This window comes from Ranitomeya variabilis, chromosome 3, assembly GCF_051348905.1.
Source record: "Ranitomeya variabilis isolate aRanVar5 chromosome 3, aRanVar5.hap1, whole genome shotgun sequence".
Taxonomy (NCBI): domain Eukaryota; kingdom Metazoa; phylum Chordata; class Amphibia; order Anura; family Dendrobatidae; genus Ranitomeya; species Ranitomeya variabilis.
The window spans coordinates 544690982-544714673 of record NC_135234.1 but is presented as its reverse complement, the minus strand read 5'-3'; the positions used below and the strand labels follow the sequence as shown (position 1 = coordinate 544714673).

The 23692-nt window shown below is 43.9% G+C and overlaps 1 protein-coding gene across 1 annotated transcript in view; it reads right to left on the bottom strand.

The window, feature by feature from the left end:
- STK24 (serine/threonine kinase 24) overlaps positions 1 to 23692 on the bottom strand; it is a 99955-nt gene that overhangs the window by 28242 nt on the left and 48021 nt on the right. The window contains exons 3-6 of the mRNA XM_077297110.1: positions 17532 to 17588; positions 16864 to 16972; positions 7777 to 7934; positions 1669 to 1854 (exon numbers count right to left, since the gene is read on the bottom strand). Of these exons, the coding sequence (XP_077153225.1) occupies positions 1669 to 1854; positions 7777 to 7934; positions 16864 to 16972; positions 17532 to 17588 (510 nt within the window). The remainder of the gene's footprint in view (positions 1 to 1668; positions 1855 to 7776; positions 7935 to 16863; positions 16973 to 17531; positions 17589 to 23692) is intronic.

Sequence of the window (23692 nt, the reverse complement as noted above, 5' to 3'; positions counted from 1 at the left end):
CAACATACAGTGGGGCAAAAAAGTATTTAGTCATTCAGCAATAGTGCAAGTTCCACCACTTAAAAAGATGAGAGGCGTCTGTAATTTACATCATAGGTAGACCTCAACTATGGGAGACAAACTGAGAAAAAAAAATCCAGAAAATCACATTGTCTGTTTTTTTATCATTTTATTTGCATATTATGGTGGAAAATAAGTATTTGGTCAGAAACAAAATTTCATCTCAATACTTTGTAATATATCCTTTGTTGGCAATGACAGAGGTCAAACGTTTTCTGTAAGTCTTCACAAGGTTGCCACACACTGTTGTTGGTATGTTGGCCCATTCCTCCATGCAGATCTCCTCTAGAGCAGTGATGTTTTTGGCTTTTCGCTTGGCAACACGGACTTTCAACTCCCTCCAAAGGTTTTCTATAGGGTTGAGATCTGGAGACTGGCTAGGCCACTCCAGGACCTTGAAATGCTTCTTACGAAGCCACTCCTTCGCTGCCCTGGCGGTGTGCTTTGGATCATTGTCATGTTGAAAGACCCAGCCACGTTTCATCTTCAATGCCCTTGCTGATGGAAGGAGGTTTGCACTCAAAATCTCACGATACATGGCCCCATTCATTCTTTCATGTACCCGGATCAGTCGTCCTGGCCCCTTTGCAGAGAAACAGCCCCAAAGCATGATGTTTCCACCACCATGCTTTACAGTAGGTATGGTGTTTAATGGATGCAACTCAGTATTCTTTTTCCTCCAAACACGACAAGTTGTGTTTCTACCAAACAGTTCCAGTTTGGTTTCATCAGACCATAGGACATTCTCCCAAAACTCCTCTGGATCATCCAAATGCTCTCTAGCAAACTTCAGACGGGCCCGGACATGTACTGGCTTAAGCAGTGGGACACGTCTGGCACTGCAGGATCTGAGTCCATGGTGGCGTAGTGTGTTACTTATGGTAGGCCTTGTTACATTGGTCCCAGCTCTCTGCAGTTCATTCACTAGGTCCCCCCGCGTGGTTCTGGGATTTTTGCTCACCGTTCTTGTGATCATTCTGACCCCACGGGGTGGGATTTTGCGTGGAGCCCCAGATCGAGGGAGATTATCAGTGGTCTTGAATGTCTTCCATTTTCTAATTATTGCTCCCACTGTTGATTTCTTCACTCCAAGCTGGTTGGCTATTGCAGATTCAGTCTTCCCAGCCTGGTGCAGGGCTACAATTTTGTTTCTGGTGTCCTTTGACAGCTCTTTGGTCTTCACCATAGTGGAGTTTGGAGTCAGACTGTTTGAGGGTGTGCACAGGTGTCTTTTTATACTGATAACAAGTTTAAACAGGTGCCATTACTACAGGTAATGAGTGGAGGAAAGAGGAGACTCTTAAAGAAGAAGTTACAGGTCTGTGAGAGCCAGAAATCTTGATTGTTTGTTTCTGACCAAATACTTATTTTCCACCATAATATGCAAATAAAATGATAAAAAAAACAGAATGTGATTTTCTGGATTTTTTTTTCTCAGTTTGTCTCCCATAGTTGAGGTCTAACTATGATGTAAATTACAGACGCCTCTCATCTTTTTAAGTGGTGGAACTTGCACTATTGCTGACTGACTAAATACTTTTTTGCCCCACTGTATATAATGCATGTGTGCAAAAGTCTCATAATAAAGTGTACGCTTTCCAGACTTACAAAACTGGGCTCTTTGTTAAGGCAGGCTTCTACAAATTCTTTGAGGAGTTTGCTGTAGCTTCCTTCAAGTGTGGGTGGGTTGCTTTTAGGAATGTGAAAAAGAACTTTCATAGGATGCAATTCGGAATGAGGAGGTTCCCCTTTAGCAAGTTCTATAGCTGTAATGCCCAACGACCAGATATCAGCCTAGGGAAAAAAAGAGATAACAATAGGACCATAAGAGAAGGAAGGAAGAAAAAGCAAATTGTGCATGTATTACAGTCTTCATGGAAAATGAATGACATGTTTTGGGAAAAAAACAAAACAAATTGTCATGGATATACGAGACGGTAAGGAGTCTACACTTACTGATAGATAATCCCCAGGCTACCAACATTTCAATAATTTGTGGAATGTTCTCCTGAAACTTGGGGAGACGTACATGGTCATCAAATATGACCATCATGTTAACCTTCACTTAATCGGTTCATGAAACATTATTAGACGCTGAAATGTACCTTACAAGAACAGATAATATCTACAAATAAGAATGGAATAGCTTTTCCTCGGCCTGGCTGATACATAGACCAGGCTTTTCTACTTCTCCATACCCTGGACTGATTTACTAATCAAAATGTACCAGAGTTCTGTCAGTAAGGGGCTGTTCCCCCAAAAAAGTATAATTCAAAACCTAATAGATCATATCAAATAAAGCATATTTGCAGGATAGAGAGATTCATATTAGTGTACAGTTTTGCATCTAAATTTTTTTTTTATCTGCGGTGGCACCCCCCACTGTCTCTCCTGTGGCCTTTCTGCTTTGCCTCTGCTCATCTTGCATAGATATGTGATCATGAAGTGACCAGTACTGTGTGATAATGGGAGGTGAAATGTGAAGTAGTTGTAAGTCTACATCAGGTGTGCATGCCCAGACACCAAACCACCAGTCACAAAATATATTCCCAGAATTGGATAGAACTGCAGCAAAAATTTAAAATAAACCTAATATTTGTAAATTTTTTATCGGAGTGCTGTTTAACCTGGGACAGACAGGTAGATAGATCGATAAATACATGGGACGTTATTCGTAAGGGGAGTGCTGCGGCTGTGTGTAGGGACTACATTCTCAGGGGGTCATTGGAAGAAAACAGGAGCTTTGGCAACTAGATGGTGTAGCTAGCCACAGCCACCTACTGTGCTGTAAATGTTTTCTTAAGAATTTGGGAAAGTTATGAAATGTCCTATAAATGTCTGTTCTGTTCCTGAACTAAGGATCTCTGCTTTCAGTTGAGATTAATCTGTGCTGCACTTTATGTACAAGCTCAGCAGTAAGGTAGTGCTGTGGAGTCGAGAGGCGGAGGTTCAGCTTACAGACTCCACAGCACGGCCACCTACAATGGAATATTTGTTATACGGGACAAGCTGCCACTCATCTACATAAATTGAAGAGACCAAAGCAGTAGAAAGATGAAAACTACATTCGGTGAAATTACAATGGTGATTTGTGGATTTGTTATGGATATGCTTAAAAATAATGGTGTGCATTACTCCTGAGATTTTCTCTCAATTCATGGTATAACCCCTTTAAATTAGAGAGTTTCAATGGCTAACGCTCCCCTCTTATAAAATAATAACAGCTATACTCACCTCCGGTGTAGGTGCCATTCCATTGGTGTCGGTACTAGTTCTCCCAGGGCTCATGCCCCTGCAGCTAATCAATGGCCACTTCACTGTCCCCTCCTTCGGACAAATCAAGCATCCAGAAGAAATGAAGGAGCAGTAGCAGCTCTGACTTCCTCTGGACATTTGATTTTCCAAAGGAGGGGACAGTGAAGCAGCCACTGATTGGCCCTGGGAGGGCCAGTGCTGACCAAGCTGGAACAACGCCTACACTGTAGGGTCAGAAGTATGCAAAAGAACATCTAACAAGCCTGATGCATTTTGAAAGCAAGTCCTGTGGACTGATGAGGTTAAAATAGACCTGTTTGGCCACCATGATCAAAGGTATGTGTGGAGAAAAACGGGCACAGAATTTCAGGAAAAGAACATCTCGTTAACTATTAAGCATGGGGGTGGATCAATCCTGCTTTGGGGTTTGGTTGCAGCCAATGGCACGGGGAACATTTCACGTGTAGAGAGAAGAATGGAGTCAATGAAATTTCAACAAATTCTTGTTGTAAACATAACACCATCTTTAAAAAAAAAGCTGAAATTGAAAAAAGGATGGCTTCTACAAATGGATAATGAACATAAACACACGACAATCTACAATAGACTACCTCAAAAGGTGCAAGCTGAAGGTTTTACAATGACCCTCACAATCTGTGGATAGACCTCAAAATAGCAGTGCATGCAAGAAGACACAGGAATCTCACAGACCTGGCAGAATTTTCAACAGAAGAATGGATGAAAATCCCTCAAACAAGAATTGAAAGACTCTGGGGTGCTACTAGGTACTAACCATGCAGGGTGTCCACATTTTTCAATAGGGCGATTTTCCTTTGTTATTTTTAAAATGTAAAGGATGAATATATATACTGAGACAAAGTCACTGGCAAAGTACTAGAGGGTAGATATGGAAAATAGGAGAATAAGGAGTAATCAGGTGAATAGGGTAAAAATAAAAATTTTATTAGAAAAGGATTAAAAGATTAGAGTAACAGTGTAAAGTGACGCAATACAAGAATAAACAGAAATGCCAGGGTCACCACTCAAAATTACAGCAGTAATTTCACATCATCTATGCATCCAGCAATAATATATTTTTATTCTCCTATTTTCCATATGAATTTTCCGGAGTTGGTGTGTTCTTCTATATAGGGTGGGTCACTATTTGTGCCACTTCCCTGCATCTAGCATGCAGTTGAGGCTTTTGCTTTCATTAGAGGGTAGATTTGTAGCACTGAAGTTGTTCGCTTCAGTAATAAAAACCTAGGAAAAATCATCAGGACAAAGGCTGTATTTATGATTCCAGTGTATACCTCTTTATGAAGCTAAGCGAGTCGACCTACAACAATACCTACATAGATACATACATTTATTTAGTTTAAAATACAAAGGAAATGTGTCATCTTTAACTTTAGGCCTTTTAGAGATCATTTCATCTTCAACTTGCTTAACTGTCCACAATAACAGTAATTTTGACCAGGGCTGCCCAAATTTTGACATGCCACTGGAAGGGAACTTCTCACTTGATTCATGGTGCCCAAACCACAGTACAGGCAGGATGAATCCAAGCCTGGCTGCATGATTATGCCGCTGCGTTTCAGTGAAAATAGAATTTGAAAAGCTTAAAAAGACAGCCAGTAACTCTAAAGCAGGCTGGGGATCAAAGGGAGAAACAAGACTAGTCCGACGCCCCTGGCCAGCTTCTCCACACACCGCTCTAGTTAACTGACAGGTAGGTCTATGTACGATGAGGCAGCCTATCATTCAACTAAAGCGCTGCTGGAAGAAGCCGGCTGGGGGACGGTGCTGGATTAGTCACATCGAGTCACATACAGCCAGACCCTGATTCATGCTGCCGGCGACATGGGCAGTATAAATGTATAAATTGAGTGACAGGTTCGCTATAAGAAGTGGCAAAAAATTACATGTAGGTACCTAAAGATGCTCCAAATCTTGATCCACGAGTAATTAATTTTGTGCATCTAGTCTAATTCTCAGCGGTCTAAATTTAAGACAGTATTAATAAAATCCTCACCCAGTATGTATAGAAAGATTACTTCTTGCCATTTAAAAGAAATAAAAATATTCATTGGGAGGATCTCTTTGCTGAAAGGTAAAATAGAGTAGCTAGGCTTTGAGCCACCATGTTTCCCCAAACATAAAGCAAGATGGGAATAACTGGGCTATTATATATATATATATATATATATATATATATATATATATATATATATATACACTCACCGGCCACTTTATTAGGTACACCATGCTAGTAACGGGTTGGACCCCTTTTGCCTTCAGAACTGCCTCAATTCTTCGTGGCATAGATTCAACAAGGTGCTGGAAGCATTCCTCAGAGATTTTGGTCCATATTGACATGATGGCATCACACAGTTGCCGCAGATTTGTCGGCTGCACATCCCAAAGATGCTCCATACAAGGCAGGATGGATCCATGCTTTCATGTTGTTTACGCCAAATTCTGACCCTACCATCCGAATGTCGCAGCAGAAATCGAGACTCATCAGACCAAGCAACGTTTTTCCAATCTTCTACTGTCCAATTTCGATGAGCTTGTGCAAATTGTAGCCTCAGTTTCCTGTTCTTAGCTGAAAGGAGTGGTACCCGGTGTGGTCTTCTGCTGCTGTAGCCCATCTGCCTCAAAGTTCGACGCACTGTGCGTTCAGAGATGCTCTTAGGCCTACCTTGGTTGTAACGGGTGGCGATTTGAGTCACTGTTGCCTTTCTATCAGCTCGAACCAGTCTGCCCATTCTCCTCTGACCTCTGGCATCAACAAGGCATTTCCGCCCACAGAACTGCCGCTCACTGGATTTTTTTTCTTTTTCGGGCCATTCTCTGTAAACCCTAGAGATGGTTGTGCGTGAAAATCCCAGTAGATCAGCAGTTTCTGAAATACTCAGACCAGCCCTTCTGGCACCAACAACCATGCCACGTTCAAAGGCACTCAAATCACCTTTCTTCCCCATACTGATGCTCGGTTTGAACTGCAGGAGATTGTCTTGACCATGTCTACATGCCTAAATGCACTGAGTTGCCGCCATGTGATTGGCTGATTAGAAATTAAGTGTTAACAAGAAGTTGGACAGGTGTACCTAATAAAGTGGCCAGTGAGTGTATATATACACGGTATATGTATATATATATATATATATATATGTATCTATCACAATCCATTATATGCCACATCTATTTGTATAAATAAAAAGTGGACACAAAACAGAACCAATGAGTATTACTGAGTACAACCAGCTGTCTGTGCTCCAGTCTAAGGCTTCTTTCACACTTCCGTCTTCCAAATCTGCACAGGATCCGTCAAGACGTTGAAATGACGGATCCTGTGCAGATTGTGGTAAACGTGTGCACTGGGCCCGTCTTTCTGACGGACCCGTCGAGGCTATGTGCACCTGTTGTGTATGCGTCTTTGCAGCGGTTTTCCACTGCGAAAATGCATACACAACACAAACCAGGTTAAAAAATTTAATTAAAAAAAAAAAAAAAAAAAAAAAAAAAAATCGCAGTATTCTCACCTACCGGCGATCCCGCGTAACGATGCTCCCGGCAGCTAGCGTTCCTAGTAATACATTACGAAATCTCGCGAGAAGTCGCAATGTATTACTAGGAACACATCGGTGACGCTGCGCGGGATCACCAGTAGGTGAGAATATTGCGATTTTTTTTTATTATTATTATTATTTTTAACATTATATCCTGTTACTATTGATGCTGCATAGGCAGCATCAATAGTAAAAAGAGAAAGAAAGCGAGCAAGAGAGAATTTCCCTGACATGAAATTCTTCCACGAATGCTTAGTTTGAAAAGATGGGACCCGTCGCTGGATTCCTGCTTTTCACAGGCAGCGACGCATCCTGCGCCCATAAGCTTCCATTGTAGCCAGTGACGGGCAGCGCAGGATGCGTCGCTGACCGATTTTCCGACGTACAGAAAAAACATTCCTCTCAACATTTTTTTTGCCCGACGGACCGTTTTTTAACGCAGGATCCAGTGCACGACGGATGAAACAGATGGCCATCCGTCGCTAATACAAGTCTATGAGAAATTGCAGGATCCTGCAAATTGTTTAGCAGGATCTTGCATTCTCAAAAATCAACGGATTGTGACGGGAGCTGAAAGACGGAAGTGTGAAAGAGGCCTAGGTGTGAAGAATGGGGAATCTCGGTTTGTCTCTAATACTACAATACTCAAATCCTGCAATGGAACCGAGTGCAACACAGAAGTTGTTTTACAGGTTTGCTGTGTTCTTGTGTGTCCCCATCATCAATATTCATGAAGACTTTGCCACAGAACACAAGTATCTCAACCCTCAGTTGGAAACACAAGTTCTTTGTGTACAGACAGTGATTCATTATTCATTATATTACATGTGATCTTTAATTAACATTAGACACAAGAAAAACAAGGACAGTAACCCTTTCTCCCTACCTTGAAATCATATGCGGACTGCTTTATGACCTCTGGGGCCATCCAGAATGGCGTGCCAACAAAAGTATTCCTTTTTATCTGTGTATCAGTCAATTGCCCAGCTACACCAAAATCCGCCAATTTAACCTCTCCATGCTCAGATAATAAGACATTGGCCGCTGGAAAAAATAAAATACATCTCTTTATTAAAAACACTGGTTGGTAAAGCTGCCGTCCTCCTCTACTCTACATAGTACCGTTCAAGATACAACACAATCTGTATTGGTAGGACAACGAACTTTGTTGCTATCATCGCAGACATTTATGGCATATCCGTATGATATGCAGAGGCAGGTAGGACCCATATCTAGTTTGAGAACAGGGTCCCTTTGCCGCTGTCATAGGAGACGTGGAAGACCATGTGCGACTGTCTACATTCATTTCTAAGAGTTCCTAAAAGAGCAGAGCAATATTCCCATAAAAGTAAGTGGAGAGAATCTGGCATTTCCATCCACCTCTCTATTCGCTCTAGTGGTGAGAGGATCCTTGAGATAGGTGCATGACTCACAGGTGGGACCTATATCAAACATATATGGCATATCCAGGAAATACAGAGGGAAATAAGTATATGACACACTGCCGATTTTGCAAGTTTTCCCATCTACAAAGAATGGAGAGGTTTATAATTTTTTATCGCAGTTACACTTCAACTGTGAGGCACAGATTCTAAAAATAAAAAACAGAAAATCCCATTGTATGATTTTTATATAATTAAATTCCATTTTATTGCATGAAATAAGTAGTTGATCAACTACCAACCAACAAGAATTCTGGCTCTCACCAACCTATTAGTTTTTCTTTAAGAAGCTCTTCTACTCTTCACTCATTACCTGTATTAATTGCACATGTTTGAACTCGTTACCCGTATAATATACACCTGTCCACACACTCAATCACACTTCAACCTCTCCACCATGGCCAAGACCAATGAGCTGCCTAAGGACACCAGGGACAAAATTGTAGACCTGCACAAGGCTGGGATGGCAGAATTATTAGAAAATGAAAGAAACACAAGATGACTGTCAATCTTGCTCGGTCTGGGACTCCATGCAAAATCTCACCTTGTGGGGTAAGGAGGATTCTGAGAAAGGTATCAGCTTAGAACTACATGGGAGGACCTGGTCAATGACCTGAAGAGAGCTGGGGCCACAGTCTCAAACATTACTGTTAGTAACACACTAAGCAGTCATGAATTAAAATTCCACAGGGCACGCAAGGTCGCCCTGCTCAAGCCAGCACACGTCCAGACCCGTTTGAAATTTGTCAATGACCATCTAGGCAAGGGAGAAGGTAATGTGGTCAGATGAGACTAAAATAGAACTTTTTGGTATCAACTCCCCTCGCTGTGTTTGGAGGAAGAAAAAGGATGAGTACAAACCCCAAGAACACTGCCCCAACTGTGAAGCATGGTGGGGAAAACATCATACTTTGGGGGTGCTTTTCTGCAAAAGGGACACGACGACTGCACTGTATTGAAGGGAGGATGGATGGGGTCATGTATAGCGAGATTTTGGCCAACAACCTCTATCAACCTCGGAAAGAGTATTGAAGAGGAGTCGTGGCTGGGCCTGCCAGCATTACAATGACCTGAGAAACACAACCAGAGAAACTAAGGAGTGGCTCATTAAGGAGCATTTCAAGGTCCCGGAATGGCCTAGCCAGTCTCCAGACCTGAACCCAACAGAAAATCTTTGGAGGGAGCTGAAATTCAATGTTGCTCAGCAACAGCCAAGAAAGCTGAAAGATCTGGAGAAGATCTGTATGGAGGAGTGGGCCAAAATCCCTGCAGCAGTGTGTGCAAACTTAGTCAAGAACTACAGGAAACGACTAACCTCTGTAATTGCAAACAAAGGTTTCTGTACAAATATCGTAGTTACTCACCGATAACAGTATTTCTCTGATCCCATGACGGCACCACGGAGAGAGAGTGGTCCGCCCTCAGGGACAGGAAACCCACAGGTTAAAAAGGCGGGACCTCTCCTCCACCTCAGTTTGGTTTACAGAGCCTTGCAAGGACTTCAGCTGTAATTTAATTGGTTATTTATACACACAAAAAATTATAACTATATACATATATACTCTTCTTTTTTTTTGCGACACCGCGTGACTTAAAGCATTAGTAGTGTGTACACCCACACGTGAAAGGGAGGGAATATACGGGTGCCGTCATGGGATCAGAGAAATACCGTTATCGGTGAGTAACTACGATATTCTCTTACCCCCATGACGGCACCACGGAGAGAATTTCAAAGAATGTGTATTTAGGGTGGGATTACTGCCTCAAGAACTCTCCTACCAAAGGTTCAGTCTGAAGAGGGAGATCTGGTAATACTTGAAGAATGTAGAGGGAGAAGACCAAGTGGCTGCTCTACATATCTGGTTAATCGATGCTCCACCTCGTTCTGCCCAAGAAGTTGCCACCGACCTGGGTGAATGAGCCTTAATTGTGTCTGGAACTGGTTCCTCGGATGAGGTATATGACAGCGTGATGGCATCTCTTACCCATCTTGCCAACGTGGCTTTTGATGCTTTGTGACCCTTATTTGACCCCTGAAAGCAGAAAGCCATCCCTTTCCTACACTCCCTCATAGCTGATAGATAGTGTGTCAGGCATCTCCTCACATCTAGTGTGTGCAGAATTTTTTCTTTTTCATTTTTAGGATTTGAGCAAAAATATGGTAAGGCTATTTCTTGGGATCTGTGGAATTTTGATGCCACTTTGGGAAGGTAGGATGGGTCAGTTCTAAGGACCACTCTGTCCTCTAATATTTGGGTTAGAGGTGGGTAAGCTGACAAGGCCTGCAAATCACTGATTCTGCGAGCTGAAGTTAGGGCCACCAACAGAGAGGTTTTCAGGGAAATTATTTTTAAGGAAGCCTGCGATAAGGGTTCAAAAGGCGCTTTAGTTAGTGCCGAAAGGACTAGGTTCAGATCCCAGGGAGGTGCAGTGAGATGTATGATCGGTCTGGACCTAGTTGAAGCTTTTATGAACCTTTTTACCCAGTGATTCCCCGCCAAGTCCTGGTTATAAAGGGCGCCCAATGCTGCAATTTGAACTTTTAGAGTGCTTGTTGCTAAACCTCTCTCTAACCCTTTTTGTAGGAATTCTAGTACTTCCTGAATTGGGATTTCTTCTGACAGGCTAACCCCCGAGCTGGAGAGGAATTTTTTCCAGACTTTGCCATATGCCTTGGTAGTTATCGGTTTTCTACTGGCTAGTAGAGTTGAAATTAAATTTGAAGAAAACCCCCTTTTCGTTAAAAGTTCCCTCTCAAATGCCAGGCTGTCATATGTAAGCTTTTTATTTGTGGATGATTCACCGGCCCCTGGTGCAGAAGGTCTGGGACATCTGGGAGGACCCAAGGATCTGATATGGACATTAGGCGTAGCCATGGGAACCATATTCTTTTTGGCCAGAACGGGGCTATCATGATCACTCTGGCTCTGTCCTACCTGATCTTCTTCAGGACTAAGGGAATTAGAGCTATCGGAGGAAAAGCATAAGCTAGTTGGAAATGCCAGGGAATTAAAAATGCATCTAGAGCCACTGGACTCCCCCGTGGATCTATTGAGCAATAGGCCTGCGTTTTCCGGTTTTGACTGTTTGCGAATAAGTCTATATCCGGGGCCCCTCATCGATCCACTATGCGATTGAACATTTGTGTGTTTAATTCCCATTCCCCCTGTTTTAATTGTGTTCTGCTCAAAAAATCGGCAGTCTGATTTTCTGATCCTTTGATGTGAAGGGCTGTCAGGGAGGACAGGTTGGTTTCTGCTCGTGACAGGATGGAATTTGTCACTTTCATCAGGGATTGAGACCTTGTCCCCCCCTGATGATTTAAATACGCCACTACCACCCTGTTGTCAGTCAGAAGTCTCACGTGATGGGAACGGAGGGAGGCTAAAAAGTGATTGAGGGCGTACTCTATTGCCAAAAGCTGTTTCATGTTTGAAGTGAGGGACTTCTCTTCCCTTGACCAAGGACCTTGAGCAATCTGGCTGTTTAGGTGGGCTCCCCACCCCCAAGGGCTTGCGTCTGTTGTCAGGATTACTGAAACCTGCCATACCCAAGGAAACCCCCTTCTGAGATTGGACGGATCTGTCCACCAAGCCAGGGAAGCTTTTGTTCGAGAGGATATTTTTAATTGCTTCTCTAAATTTCCTCTTGAGCGGGATTCCGCCTCTAATATCTCCCACTGGAGATCTCTGGAGTGGCCCTGAGCCCATTGAACTGCTGGGATACAAGCTGTCATTGACCCCAGTATGGACATTGCTTTCCTCAAAGTGACCAGCGGAGAGTGACTCAAATGGTCCACTAGACGTATCATGTTGGATACTTTCATTTCCGGAAGACGACATTCTTGTTTTGTTGAGTCTATTATTATCCCCAAGTACTGTTGCACTTGTGTTGGGATAAGCCTGGACTTTTCCAGATTCAATAACCATCCTAGATTTGATAGGGCTGACATTACTTTGTCTAGTTGCTGACTGCAATGTAGAGGGGATCTGCCCATCACTAGGAGGTCGTCCAGATAAGGGACAATCAACACATCTTGTTCCCTTATGTGGGCCATTACTTCTGCCATTAGTTTTGTAAACACCCTCGGGGCAATGGCTAGGCCAAACGGAAGTGCTCTGTATTGATAATGTTTTAGTTTCCCTTGTATCAACACCGCCACTCTGAGGTACTTTTGGAAATCCGGATGGATTGGCACATGATAATATGCGTCTTTTAGGTCTTTAACAGTCATGAAACAAGACGGGTAAAGGGATCTGACACATGATTTTATTGTTTCCATTTTGAACTTTTCTATCACCAGGTATTTGTTCAATTTCTTTAAATTTATTATTACTCAAAGTTCCATCTGGCTTTGTTCGAAGAAAAAGTGGAGAGTAGAACCCCGTTGTTTCCTCCTGTTGTGGAACTTCCTGTAGGACTTTCTTTTCCAGAAGACTGAGGACGTCTTTCTGGATGCTCAGCTGTTCGACTTCCGACTTCCTTTGTGGCGTTACCACAAATTGGTTGTGTGGTCTTGTGTGAAACTTCAGTTTCAAGCCCGTCTCTATTATGTTTAGAGTCCAGGCACTTCCAGAAATTTTTTCTCAGGTTTGGAGAAAATAGGTCAGTCTCCCTCCTACCTGGGGCGCACCTTCATTGCGGCTGTTTTTTATTATCTGGTTTGTTAAACATGAATCCCCCTCTTTTGAATTTTTTGTCTTCCCGCCCCTCCTTTTGGTTTTTTGGGGGGCGTCTTTACATAAATTTCTTCCCTCGAAAGGGCCGCCTATAAGACTGATTTGGAAACCCTGGAAAGGCTTTCTTTTATCTACAGCTTTCTCGAGGACATCATCTAGGGTGGGTCCGAATAAAAATTCACCTTCGCACGGTATGGGGCATAGCTTTGCTTTAGTTTGCAAGTCACCGGCCAGCACTTCAGCCAAAGTGCTCTTCTGGCTGCATTTGAGAATGAAGCTGATCTTGCTGTCAGCCTTACAGAGTCTATGGAAGCATCTGCTAGATATGCAGCCGCCCCTCTCATAGCTGACACGGAGTCCAATATAGACTCTCTTGGTGTTTTATTTTTTAATTGAGTCTCCAGGTGATCCAGCCAAACCATTAGCGCTCTAGCCGTGCATGTAGCAGCTATCCCGGGTTTCAATCCCCCGCTAGCGGCTTCCCAGGACCCTTTTAAGAAGACATCAGCCCTCCTATCCATAGGATCCTTGAGGGTTCCCATATCCTCAAAGGGCAAAGCGAATTTTTTAGAAGCCTTTGCAATAGCGACATCTAATTTTGGCGCTTTTCCCCATGAGGCGCTGGGTCATCGCATGGGTATTTCCTCTTAGGGGTTAACAGTACTTTTTTTATCTGGCCTCTTCCACTCCTTCTTTATTAGGGCCTGTATTTTTTCGTTTAATGGAAACACTCTATGTTTCCTTTGCTCCAGGCCACTAAACATAAGATCTTGCACAGATTTTTTAGAACGAGTGTCTGCCAGACCCATGGTTGCTCTAACCATTTTTACCAACGCATCCATTTCTTCAATTGGAAAACAGTTGCGGCCACCTTCTGAAGATGCAGAGGATGATGCTGAGGCTGTAGAGCTATCTGAATCATTGTGTATGCTATCTTCCTCGCTGGAACTATAATCTGGGGTTTTTTCTTTGCGTTTCCTTTCGGCTTTTTACGCTTTTTAGCGCATCCGCCACTTGGGTTTTAATTAAGTCTTTAAGCTCAGACGTAAATCTTGGAGTCTCCTCACTTATGGTGTTCTCTATGCATAAAGCACAGAGCTTTTTGGCCCATGTATCTGGTAAATCTGCCGAGCAGACCGGGCACACTCTGCGCTTAGTTTTCGTCTGGCATTTCTTCCCCTAAGAAAACACAATAAACCCCTATTTAGAATATATACTTTCACGGAGGTCACTTACCCTCCTAACGTGAGGAAGATACCGATTCTGGTCTTGGGGACGCCTCCTCCATTTGAACCACAGTTTTCCTCCTGGATCCACTGGAGCCCCTGGTGCGTTGGGATCCTGAACTGCTGCGCTGTGTAGGCTTTTCTTTCTGCGAAAACGGCGCTCCTGCGGGTCTTTTCTCACCGACGGAGTTTCCTCCACCGACTGCTCTATTCCACTCATAGTGGTGCTGTTTGAGCAGCGGTACCCAAATTCCCCGCCGGTTTTATCCCCAGAGTGCGGCGCAAGGCAACATCCGGTTTACCCAGAGGTACCCTGCGCCGCCCCGGAAGTGACCCCCGCGCCTGCGCAGTAAGTAACGCCGGACCTCGCGCGCGCTGCACTAGCTGCTGGCTCACAGAAGGGACGGAGGGGTTGTCGCAGCCGCCGCTGCTACCCTGCATTGGAGCCTCCTGTTGGTGACCGGCGTCACCTCCTCCTATGAGCACCTCAGACCGGCGGAATTACTCCAGGCAGCCGCCGCTACCTATTACCGGCTGTTTGTGAAAGAAAAAGAGAGGAGGCAGACTCGGTCCTCTTCACTGCCCCCTCTCCACACATACCCACAGGGCCCGCCGACCCCGGAATGTGTCTTCAGGGAGGATATCCACCTGTGACCGCGGCAGGGGCCCCCCGCTGCCTGTACCCGGCCCGATGGTCCCTGGAATCCTGCGACATGGTAAGCTGTGGGTTCCCCTGTCAGGGACAGGAAACCGAACTGGGGTGGAGGAGAGGTCCCGCCTTTTTAACCTGTGGGTTTCCTGTCCCTGAGGGCAGATCCCTCTCTCTCCGTGGTGCCGTCATGGGGGTAAGAGAAATATTAGGTTTTGTTTTTCTATTGTATCTATACTTATTTCATGCAACAAAATGCAAATTAATTTTGTAAAAATCATACAATGTAATTTTCTGGATTTTTTTTAAAGATTCTGTCTCTCATTGAAGTGTATCTACGATAAAAATTATAGACGACTCCATTCTTTGTAGGTGAGAAAACTTGCAAAATCGGCAGTGTATCAAATACTTATTTTAACCACAATATGCTGTGAATCTCTGGGAGGTGAATACCCCTATAGGTTATACAACCAACGATATCATGCACAGATGGAGCCTTAAATATGGTTTAGAACCATCAAGCTACAGTAATTTACCCCCTTACTGCCATTTCTTATTAAGTAAACTTTGAGATTAAAAAAAAATTATTTATTTTTAATTTTCTTAATTGCAAACAAATTGCAAGGGGTGGTCTGGGTCTTGAGACCCCACTGATCACTAAAAAACACACCTCATGAAGTGCACAGCTCATGCAGGAACGCACACCTCCTGCCCTAGTGTGCAGGGCACAGTACAGATTCAATAGACAGCATAGGATTCGTACCCTATACTTTTTCTCAAAACCATACCCAGCATGTGTGCACACATGGAAGCTGGAACTTTGTATTTGTCAGTTGGGCTGCGCACTTCACTGGGGTTTTTGAAGCATCAGTTGGAATTAAGAGGATGAAAAAAATATTTTTATAAAATAGTATCAACTGTTTACTTACTCTTTAAGATTTAGTATGGTAGCAATCAATTAATATTTGGAAAGTAACCAGACTGTGTGATCCAGCGCAAACATGGCGACTAAGGCTATGTAAACACGTTCAGGATTTTTCGTGGATTTTCAGTTTTTCGCTATAAAAACGTGATAAAACCACGAAAAAACGCATACATTAAGCATCTTATTATTAGAATGCAATCCGCAATTTTTGTGCACATGTTGCGTTTTTTTTCCGCGGCAGAATCGCATTCCGGAAAAAAAAGCAGCATGTTCATTCTTTGTGCGGAATCGCGGGGATTCCGCACACATAGGAATGCATTGATCCGCTTACTTACCGCACGGGGCTATGCCAACCATGCGGGAAGTAAGCGGATCATGTGAGGTTGGTACCCAGGGTGGAGGAGAGGAGACTCTCCTCCAGGCCCTTGGAACCATATACCTGTAAAAAAAAAAAAAAAAAAAGAATTAAAATAAAAATTTGTGATATTCTCACCTTCCGGCGTCCCCGGCAGTCTTCCCGCTCCTCGCGATGCTTCCGTTCCCAGGGATGCTTTGCGGCAATGACCTGTGATGACGTAGCGGTCTCGCGAGACCCCTACGTCATCTTGGGTCATTGCCACGAGGCATTATTGGGAACGGGAGCATCGCGTGGAGCGGGAACGCTGAGGGGGACGGAAGGTGAGAATATCACGATTTTTTAAATTTTTTTATTATTTTTAACATTAGATCTTTTTACTATTGATGCTGCATAGGCAGCATCAATAGTAAAAAGTTGGCCACACTTGTCAAGCACTACGTTTGACAAGTGTGACCAACCGTTCAATCAGTTTTCCAAGTGATGCTACAGATCGCTAATTATGCCTGCAAAACGCTAGTGTTTAAATGAAAACGCATGCCAATTCCGCATGCGTTTTACCCGCGGCACAGTTGCGGAATTGCTGCGGAAATTTCCGCGGCAATTCCGGACGTGTGCACATAGCCTTAAGATATTGATCACAATAGTTACCACTTATCCAAAGCATAAAGATATAGTCACCTGGTGACACACTAACCTTTAATGTCTCTGTGAATCTTCTTTTCTGAATGCAAATAATCAAGTCCTTTCAATATTTCCCTTAATATTGTAGCAATCTGTGTTTCATCCATTTGACCAGGTTCCAGCTGCCAGGAAACAATTAACCACATACATATTATAATAGACACCCAATTACAAAGTCTCATATACCATTATATAAAAGTCAGAAGAGGAAAAACAGTTTTCATGATTTGCAAGGAAGCCAACAATAGACTAAATTCGAAAGCGCAATTAACAAATCGGATGGCAAATATACCCAAATTACAGCAACTGGTGAGATGCCATTAACTTTCAATTAAGACCTATAGTGAAGTCACAATAAGCGACTGGGTCAGCAGAACACCATCTCATGTATACAAAATATGGCAACATTCTGTCCCAAAATCATTTTGCAGCAAGAACATTCAGCAGACAATGATTAATTACCCGGGGAGGTCTATTTATACGTTTGCTGCAGGAACTTATTCCATTTTAGATGTCATCCAATTATATAAATTGTGCAATCAGCTGCAGTTTCTCTTTTATGCAGGTTGAGCTTGAAAGTTATTTTCTGTAAGTTACAACTATAGCTAAAGGGTATAATAGGGCAGAGCCTAAACCAGTCTTGCTTTCTAGGTAAAATTAACCCTTCGTAAATATACAGACCAGATCCAAAGCCGATCCTCCCCCGAGATATTCCATAATGATCCATAATTTTGTATCCTAGAAAATAAACAAACAATGTTAAAGTATAACAGTGAGCAAATGAGCAGGTAAAAGGATGCAGATGTGACCCCGGAGATCAAGACAGGTCCTTACAATAGTTTTGTATTATTCCAGTATTACATTTGTTTTACATTAGTTTTAGTCTTACTAAACAAAACATACAGAAAATAGATTGGTGGGGAAATCATCATTCTGCCTTTGTAGACCATCTAGCATATTTCTGCAATAATTATTGTTTTTTCTCCTTTCTGCTGCTCATTACACTTTTCTAAAAGGGTGGATCCCCAAGATCTGACAAATTTAATATTATTCATGCCAGAAATTGGTGTAAATTATACTGCCTATCCATCGCTTATTAACCCTGTACAACATAAAAATTGATTGAAACAATAAAGTCATGTTGTGATGACACATTCACTTTCAAGGTATGAAGTGGCATAAAATATTCTCACAATTCCCAAGTTTCATCACCAGTGTCAATGCTTCAATTGGCTCCAGTTGGTCTTTTTTACATGACACTAGTGTGACGTGACATACTAGCACATGAGTACAGTAGCAATTGACAATTGGGTATAGAGGTCATGTTTTGTAAACACTGGCATCAACACTGAGCCCCATCATCAGCATCTGGACCAATTGTTGACTACCTGTACAGTCACTAGAGAAGCCAGAGAATTTACAGTTTAAGACCGGTTTCACACGTCGTGATATTTCCGGTTCTGGAGATATCCGTGTCCGTGTGACACATCTGTATGGCACACGTGCAGCAGCCGTGTGTTGCATCAGTACCACACAGACAGCAGCCAGGAAGCAGCACTACAGTAAGAGCTGTCCCCCCTGCGTGTGGTGCTGAAGCCGGCTGTCATCCGTTCTCCCCTGCTCGGCCGGCGAGCAACGCGAGTCGGGGAGAAGGGATTTAAGAAAAAAACGACGTGGGGTCCCCCCTATATTTTACAACCAACCCGGCAAAATTCACAGGTGCGGGCTGCTATTCTCAGGCTGGTGACAGGCCATGGATATGGGTCCCCCACAGCATAAAAAAAGCAGCCCGCAGCTGCCCAGAAAAGGCGCATCTATTAGATGCGCCAATTCTGGAGCTCTTCCCACTGCCCTGTAGCAGTGGCATATAGGGTAATGAGGGGTTAATGTCACATTCCTATTGTAAGGTGACATTAAGCTGGCTTAGTAATGGAGAGGATCCGGGCTTAGTTTGGCTGGTGTGGGTTAGGCTGTTCTAGTTCACTCCATGCGATGAATTGTTTTCCATCTTTTTTGGTAAATGGAGTTGGTCACTGCCTTTCGGCTTTTCTGCAGTGTCTTAATGACTCTCTCTGACAATCCTCTGGTCTTCAGGATTGAGAATTCAGAAGCCAGGCCCTCAGGTGCAACTTCTCGGGATCCGGATGAAATATTGGTCCTTTATAGAGAAGGTTCCTGATCGGGGGTAGTTCTACCGATCCTTCTATCTTTAGGTTAGCAACGGTCCCGAACCAGCTTCTTTTCGGCCAGAATGGAGCCACCAAGATTTTTTTTTACTCTTTCCCGTATTTTCTGTAGAACTCTTGAAAGAATTGGTAGTGGAGGGAAGGCATAGGCCAGTCTGAATGTCCATGGGTTGGCTAACGCATCTACCCCTAGGCAGGGATCGGTTGGGTTCAGTGAATAATATTGATCCACTTTTGTGTTCTGAGCATTTGCAAATAGGTCCACCTCTGCATGGCCCCACCTTCTGGTCAGTATCTGAAAGACCTCAGGGTCTAGACTCCATTCCCCAGGATAGATCCTTGTCCTGCTCAAAAAGTCAGCCTGTAGGTTTACTGCACCTTTTATGTGCAGAGCGGACAGGGAGAGAAGATGTTCTTCTGACCACAAGAATATTCTGGCTGATATTGCCTTCAGATCCTAGTGCCTTGTACTTCCCTGATGACGAAGATGGGCAACTGTTGTCATGTTGTCGGAGTATATTTTCACGTGGGTACCCTGGACTAGGGTTACTGTGGTCCTGAGGACTTCCTCTACAGCCTTGAGTTCTCTGAAGTTTGAGGACCGTTGGCTTATCTCGTTCGACCAGGACCCCTGTAACACGTGTTGGGATACCATGGCTCCCCATCCTTGCCCACTGGCGTCTACTTTTATAGTGACTGCTGGGTCTTGTGTCCAGGGAACCCCTCTGTTTAAGTTCTTTCTTTAGCCACCTTTTCCTGTCCAAGGATTCTGGGGAGCCGTCCCAGCTTGCCAGGATATGGGTCTGAAGTGTCCTGGTGTGCGCTTGTGCCCTTGCCACTATCTGGATACACGATGTCATCGATCCAAGAACTGACATGGTCCATCTTAAAGATACCATCTCCTTGCTATGTAGTATCTTTATCTTTGCTTTTAGTAAGATCTGTTTCTGTTTGGGCAGGAAACACATCTGGCTGTGTGAGTCTAGTAGGACTCCTAGGAATCTTTGCTATTGCAGGAACCATATCTGATTTCTTGAGGTTCACTATCCAGCCCAGAGATAAGATAAGATTTGGGTTGTCATCTGCAGATGTTCTTGTAGCATGGGTACCAAGGGAGCCACCAACAAAAGGTCGTCGAGGTAAGGGACTATGCATATGTGCTGGCCTCTGATGTAAGCCATGACCTCTGACATGATCTTTGTGAAGATCCTTGCGGCTGAGGATAGTCCAAACGAGAGGACATTGAATTGATAATGATTTGTGTGTTCCCCTCTTGCGACTGTGAACCTTAAGAATCTCTGATAGGTTGGATGAATCGGGATGTGATAATATGCATCCTGTAGGTCTATTATCGCCATGACGAAATCCTGCCCAATCAGAAGTACTGTTGACCTGACGGATTCCATCTTGAATCTTCTGTATGCTACATATCGATTCAGTAGTTTTAGATTGATTATTATCCAGTAAGATCCATTCGTTTCTTTTTATGAGGAACAGGTTTGAGTAGAGTTCCCTGTTCCTTTCTCTTTCTTGGTTTTCTTAGCTACCCTAGCAATCTGGATGTCAACTTTCGGAATTTGATCAGCATGATGCCGCCTCGTCTTCAGGGAACCTGAACTTCATTTCGGTTGGAATGGTCAACCTATTTTCTGAGGACTCCCACTCTTCTAGGAATAGATCCTGAATATTCTTATGAATGGGAAATACTTGCTTCTTCTTAGAACGAAGATCCCTGAACATTTCCTCCTGTACCATCTGGGCAGTCTTCTCCTTCTCGATCTCCACGGTCCTCTTTACTGCCGTGAAGATTTACTCTTTATCCCCCCGAGGAGAAGTAATACCTCTCCTGTAGGGAGACCTCTGGGCCCAGGAATAAATCGTCTTCTTCCTCAGGCTCGTCTGCCACCGACGCTTCATCCTGAGAGTCAGCATTCCCTTCTTCCTCTAGATTAAGCTTCCACCTTTTAGCTTCTGGAGTCACGCTGGGAGAGGGTGCGGGTTGGGAAAAGGTGGCCAGGGAGGTTTTAATCTCCTGTTGGATCAGGCCCCTTCTTCCATCAAGCATGATTGTTCTTCCCTGATGACTTTCTCGGTGCATTCTTTGCATTTTTTTATGTGAAAAGGCCAATTTTTTCGTACAGACTGCACATCGTCGTGAAGTCTTAGACATGCTTCCTGTGCAGGTTCCTTGTCCCCCCTAGAAAAAGTGGAGAAGGAATAGAAAGATTCTAAACCTGCAAACAGGGAATGGACACCAATGGATCGGGAGGGTGCTGGGATCTGCAGATGCAGAGCGAGAGGAACCTGACATCTCCATGCTGCTTCACCACACAGTGGACCTACCTTAGATGTCTTCCTTGTCCGGGGCTCTTATATGGGCGACCGGACCCAGCACCTGTCCTCTGATTATAGGACCTCCTCCTCCGATGTCCAGGCGTGGGGGGGGGAGGAGAGGCCCACCGACACCAACCATGTTGTAATAGTGCCATGCGTTCCAGCGTGGTATGCAAAAATCTCCCCTGTATGCTGAAGCCGGCCGGCGTGTGAAGTCATATCCTGCCGTCCATATCCGGCTTCGGACCGGAAGGCGTCTTGCGTGCTCACCCAGCGGGGCATGCTGCTGCCAACGGTGGAGGAAAAAGAGGCTGGAGAGCTCCTGCTGCCAATGGTGGAGAAAAAAGTAGGCTGGAGAGCTCCAAGAGGTCTGCAGCCGAAGACACCCCCCAGACCGTGCCCAAAGGTGCGGAATGGAGGGGGGTCCTCGAGTCCAAATGGAGACGGGAGCAGCACTCGGGGAGGAGAGGTAAGTCTGCCCCCCTGCTGCCCGGCTAGATCTTTCCCCCCGGTGACTGCTTCCGGCACAGTACACCGAGGATGACCTCTTCATCCCTAGTAGGGACAGGAAAGAACACTGAGGGGAGGATGTGGGAGGGGTTATTTAACCTCTGTCATTTCCTGGCCTTATTAGGAAAGGGGAACATCTGCTAGGTGTGCTGCTGTGGGGGGGTTACTAGAGAAAAAAACATTTAACTCAAAAACTTTTAAAAATCATGTACATGTATATTAATTGCTGAATCCTGACAGCAATTAAAATATACAGGTGTACACAATCTTTGTGCAGACTTAATATACAGCAGTCTAGCATTATCCTTATGAGTAGTGTGATGCAGTGACCCCTATTACAGCTAGGGGGCGCTGTGTGTGCTCCTCGGGATATGCATGGAGGCGTATCTGTGGTTATAATGATGGTGAAAACGTGACTGGCAGAGTTGTAAATGGCCGATATGTGTCGCAGAGGGAGTCTGCGCTGTAAGCCTGAAGTAATGTTTTTGTTCTGGGACCTGTAGTCCCACAAGTGTTTGTATAATAGTTAAGGGAGGCTTATTGGGCTAGTTCGAGAGCTGGGCGGGTTGGACTAGCCACACACAACTCCCATCTTAGGGAGTAGTTACAACTACATAATGTGACCAGTGTGTGGGTCACATGGTCTGTAGTGGGCTCTGCAAAGGAGTCTGTAATGGTTCCTGTGTATGGATCTGAGTGGTCTCTGTAATGGAGACTGTGTGAGATCCTGGACGGCTTGTGTATTGGGAGGTCTTGTGTGTGTACTGGATCCCTGAATAGCGCACTGTGAAGCTGGGGATCTGAAGATTGGTGTGTTGGGAGATCCCAAAACTTCATTACCAAAACTAACACCTGCATCAAATTAGATCTGCTCAATATTACGGAATCACTCAATTCTGAGGAAAAAAAATATAGAATCACCCTGTAATTTTTCATACCCAAAAATAACACCTGCATCAAATTAGATCTGCTCGTTAGTCTGCATCTAAAAATGAGTGATCACACATTAGAGAGCTGTTGCACCAAGTGGACTGACATGAATCATGGCTCCAAGACGAGAGATGTCAATTGAAACAAAGGAGAGGATTATCAAACTCTTAAAAGAGGGTAAATCATCATGCAATGTTGCAAAAGATGTCGGTTGTTCAGTCAGCTGTGTCTAAAATCTGGACCAAATTCAAACAACATGGGAAGGTTGTTAAAAGAAAACATACTGGTAGACCAAGGAAGACCTCAAAGTGTCAAGACCGGAAACTTAAAGCAATATGTCTCCAAAACAGGAAATTCACAACAAAACAAATAAGAAACGAATGGGTGGAAACTGGAGTCAACGTGTGACCAAACTGTAAGAAACCGCCTAAAGGAAATGGGATTTACATACAGAAAAGCTCAACGAAAGCCATCATTAACACCTAAACAGAAAAAAACAAGGTTACAATGGGCTAAGGAAAAGCAATCGTGGACTGTGGATGACTGGATGAAAGTCATATTCAGTGATGAATCGCGAATCCACATTGGGCAAGGTAATGATGCTGGAACTTTCGTTTGGTGCCGTTCCAATGAGATTTAAAAAGATGACTAAAGAGAACATGCAAATTTCCACAGTCATTGATGATATGGGGCTGCATGACAGGTAAAGGCACTGGGTAGATGGCTGTCATTACATCTTCAATAAATGCACAAGTTTATGTTGAGATTTTGGACACTTTTCTTATCCCATCAATTGAAAGGATGTTTGGGGATGATGAAATAATTTTTCAAGATGATAATGCATCCTGCCATAGAGCAAAAACTGTGAGAACATTCCTTGAA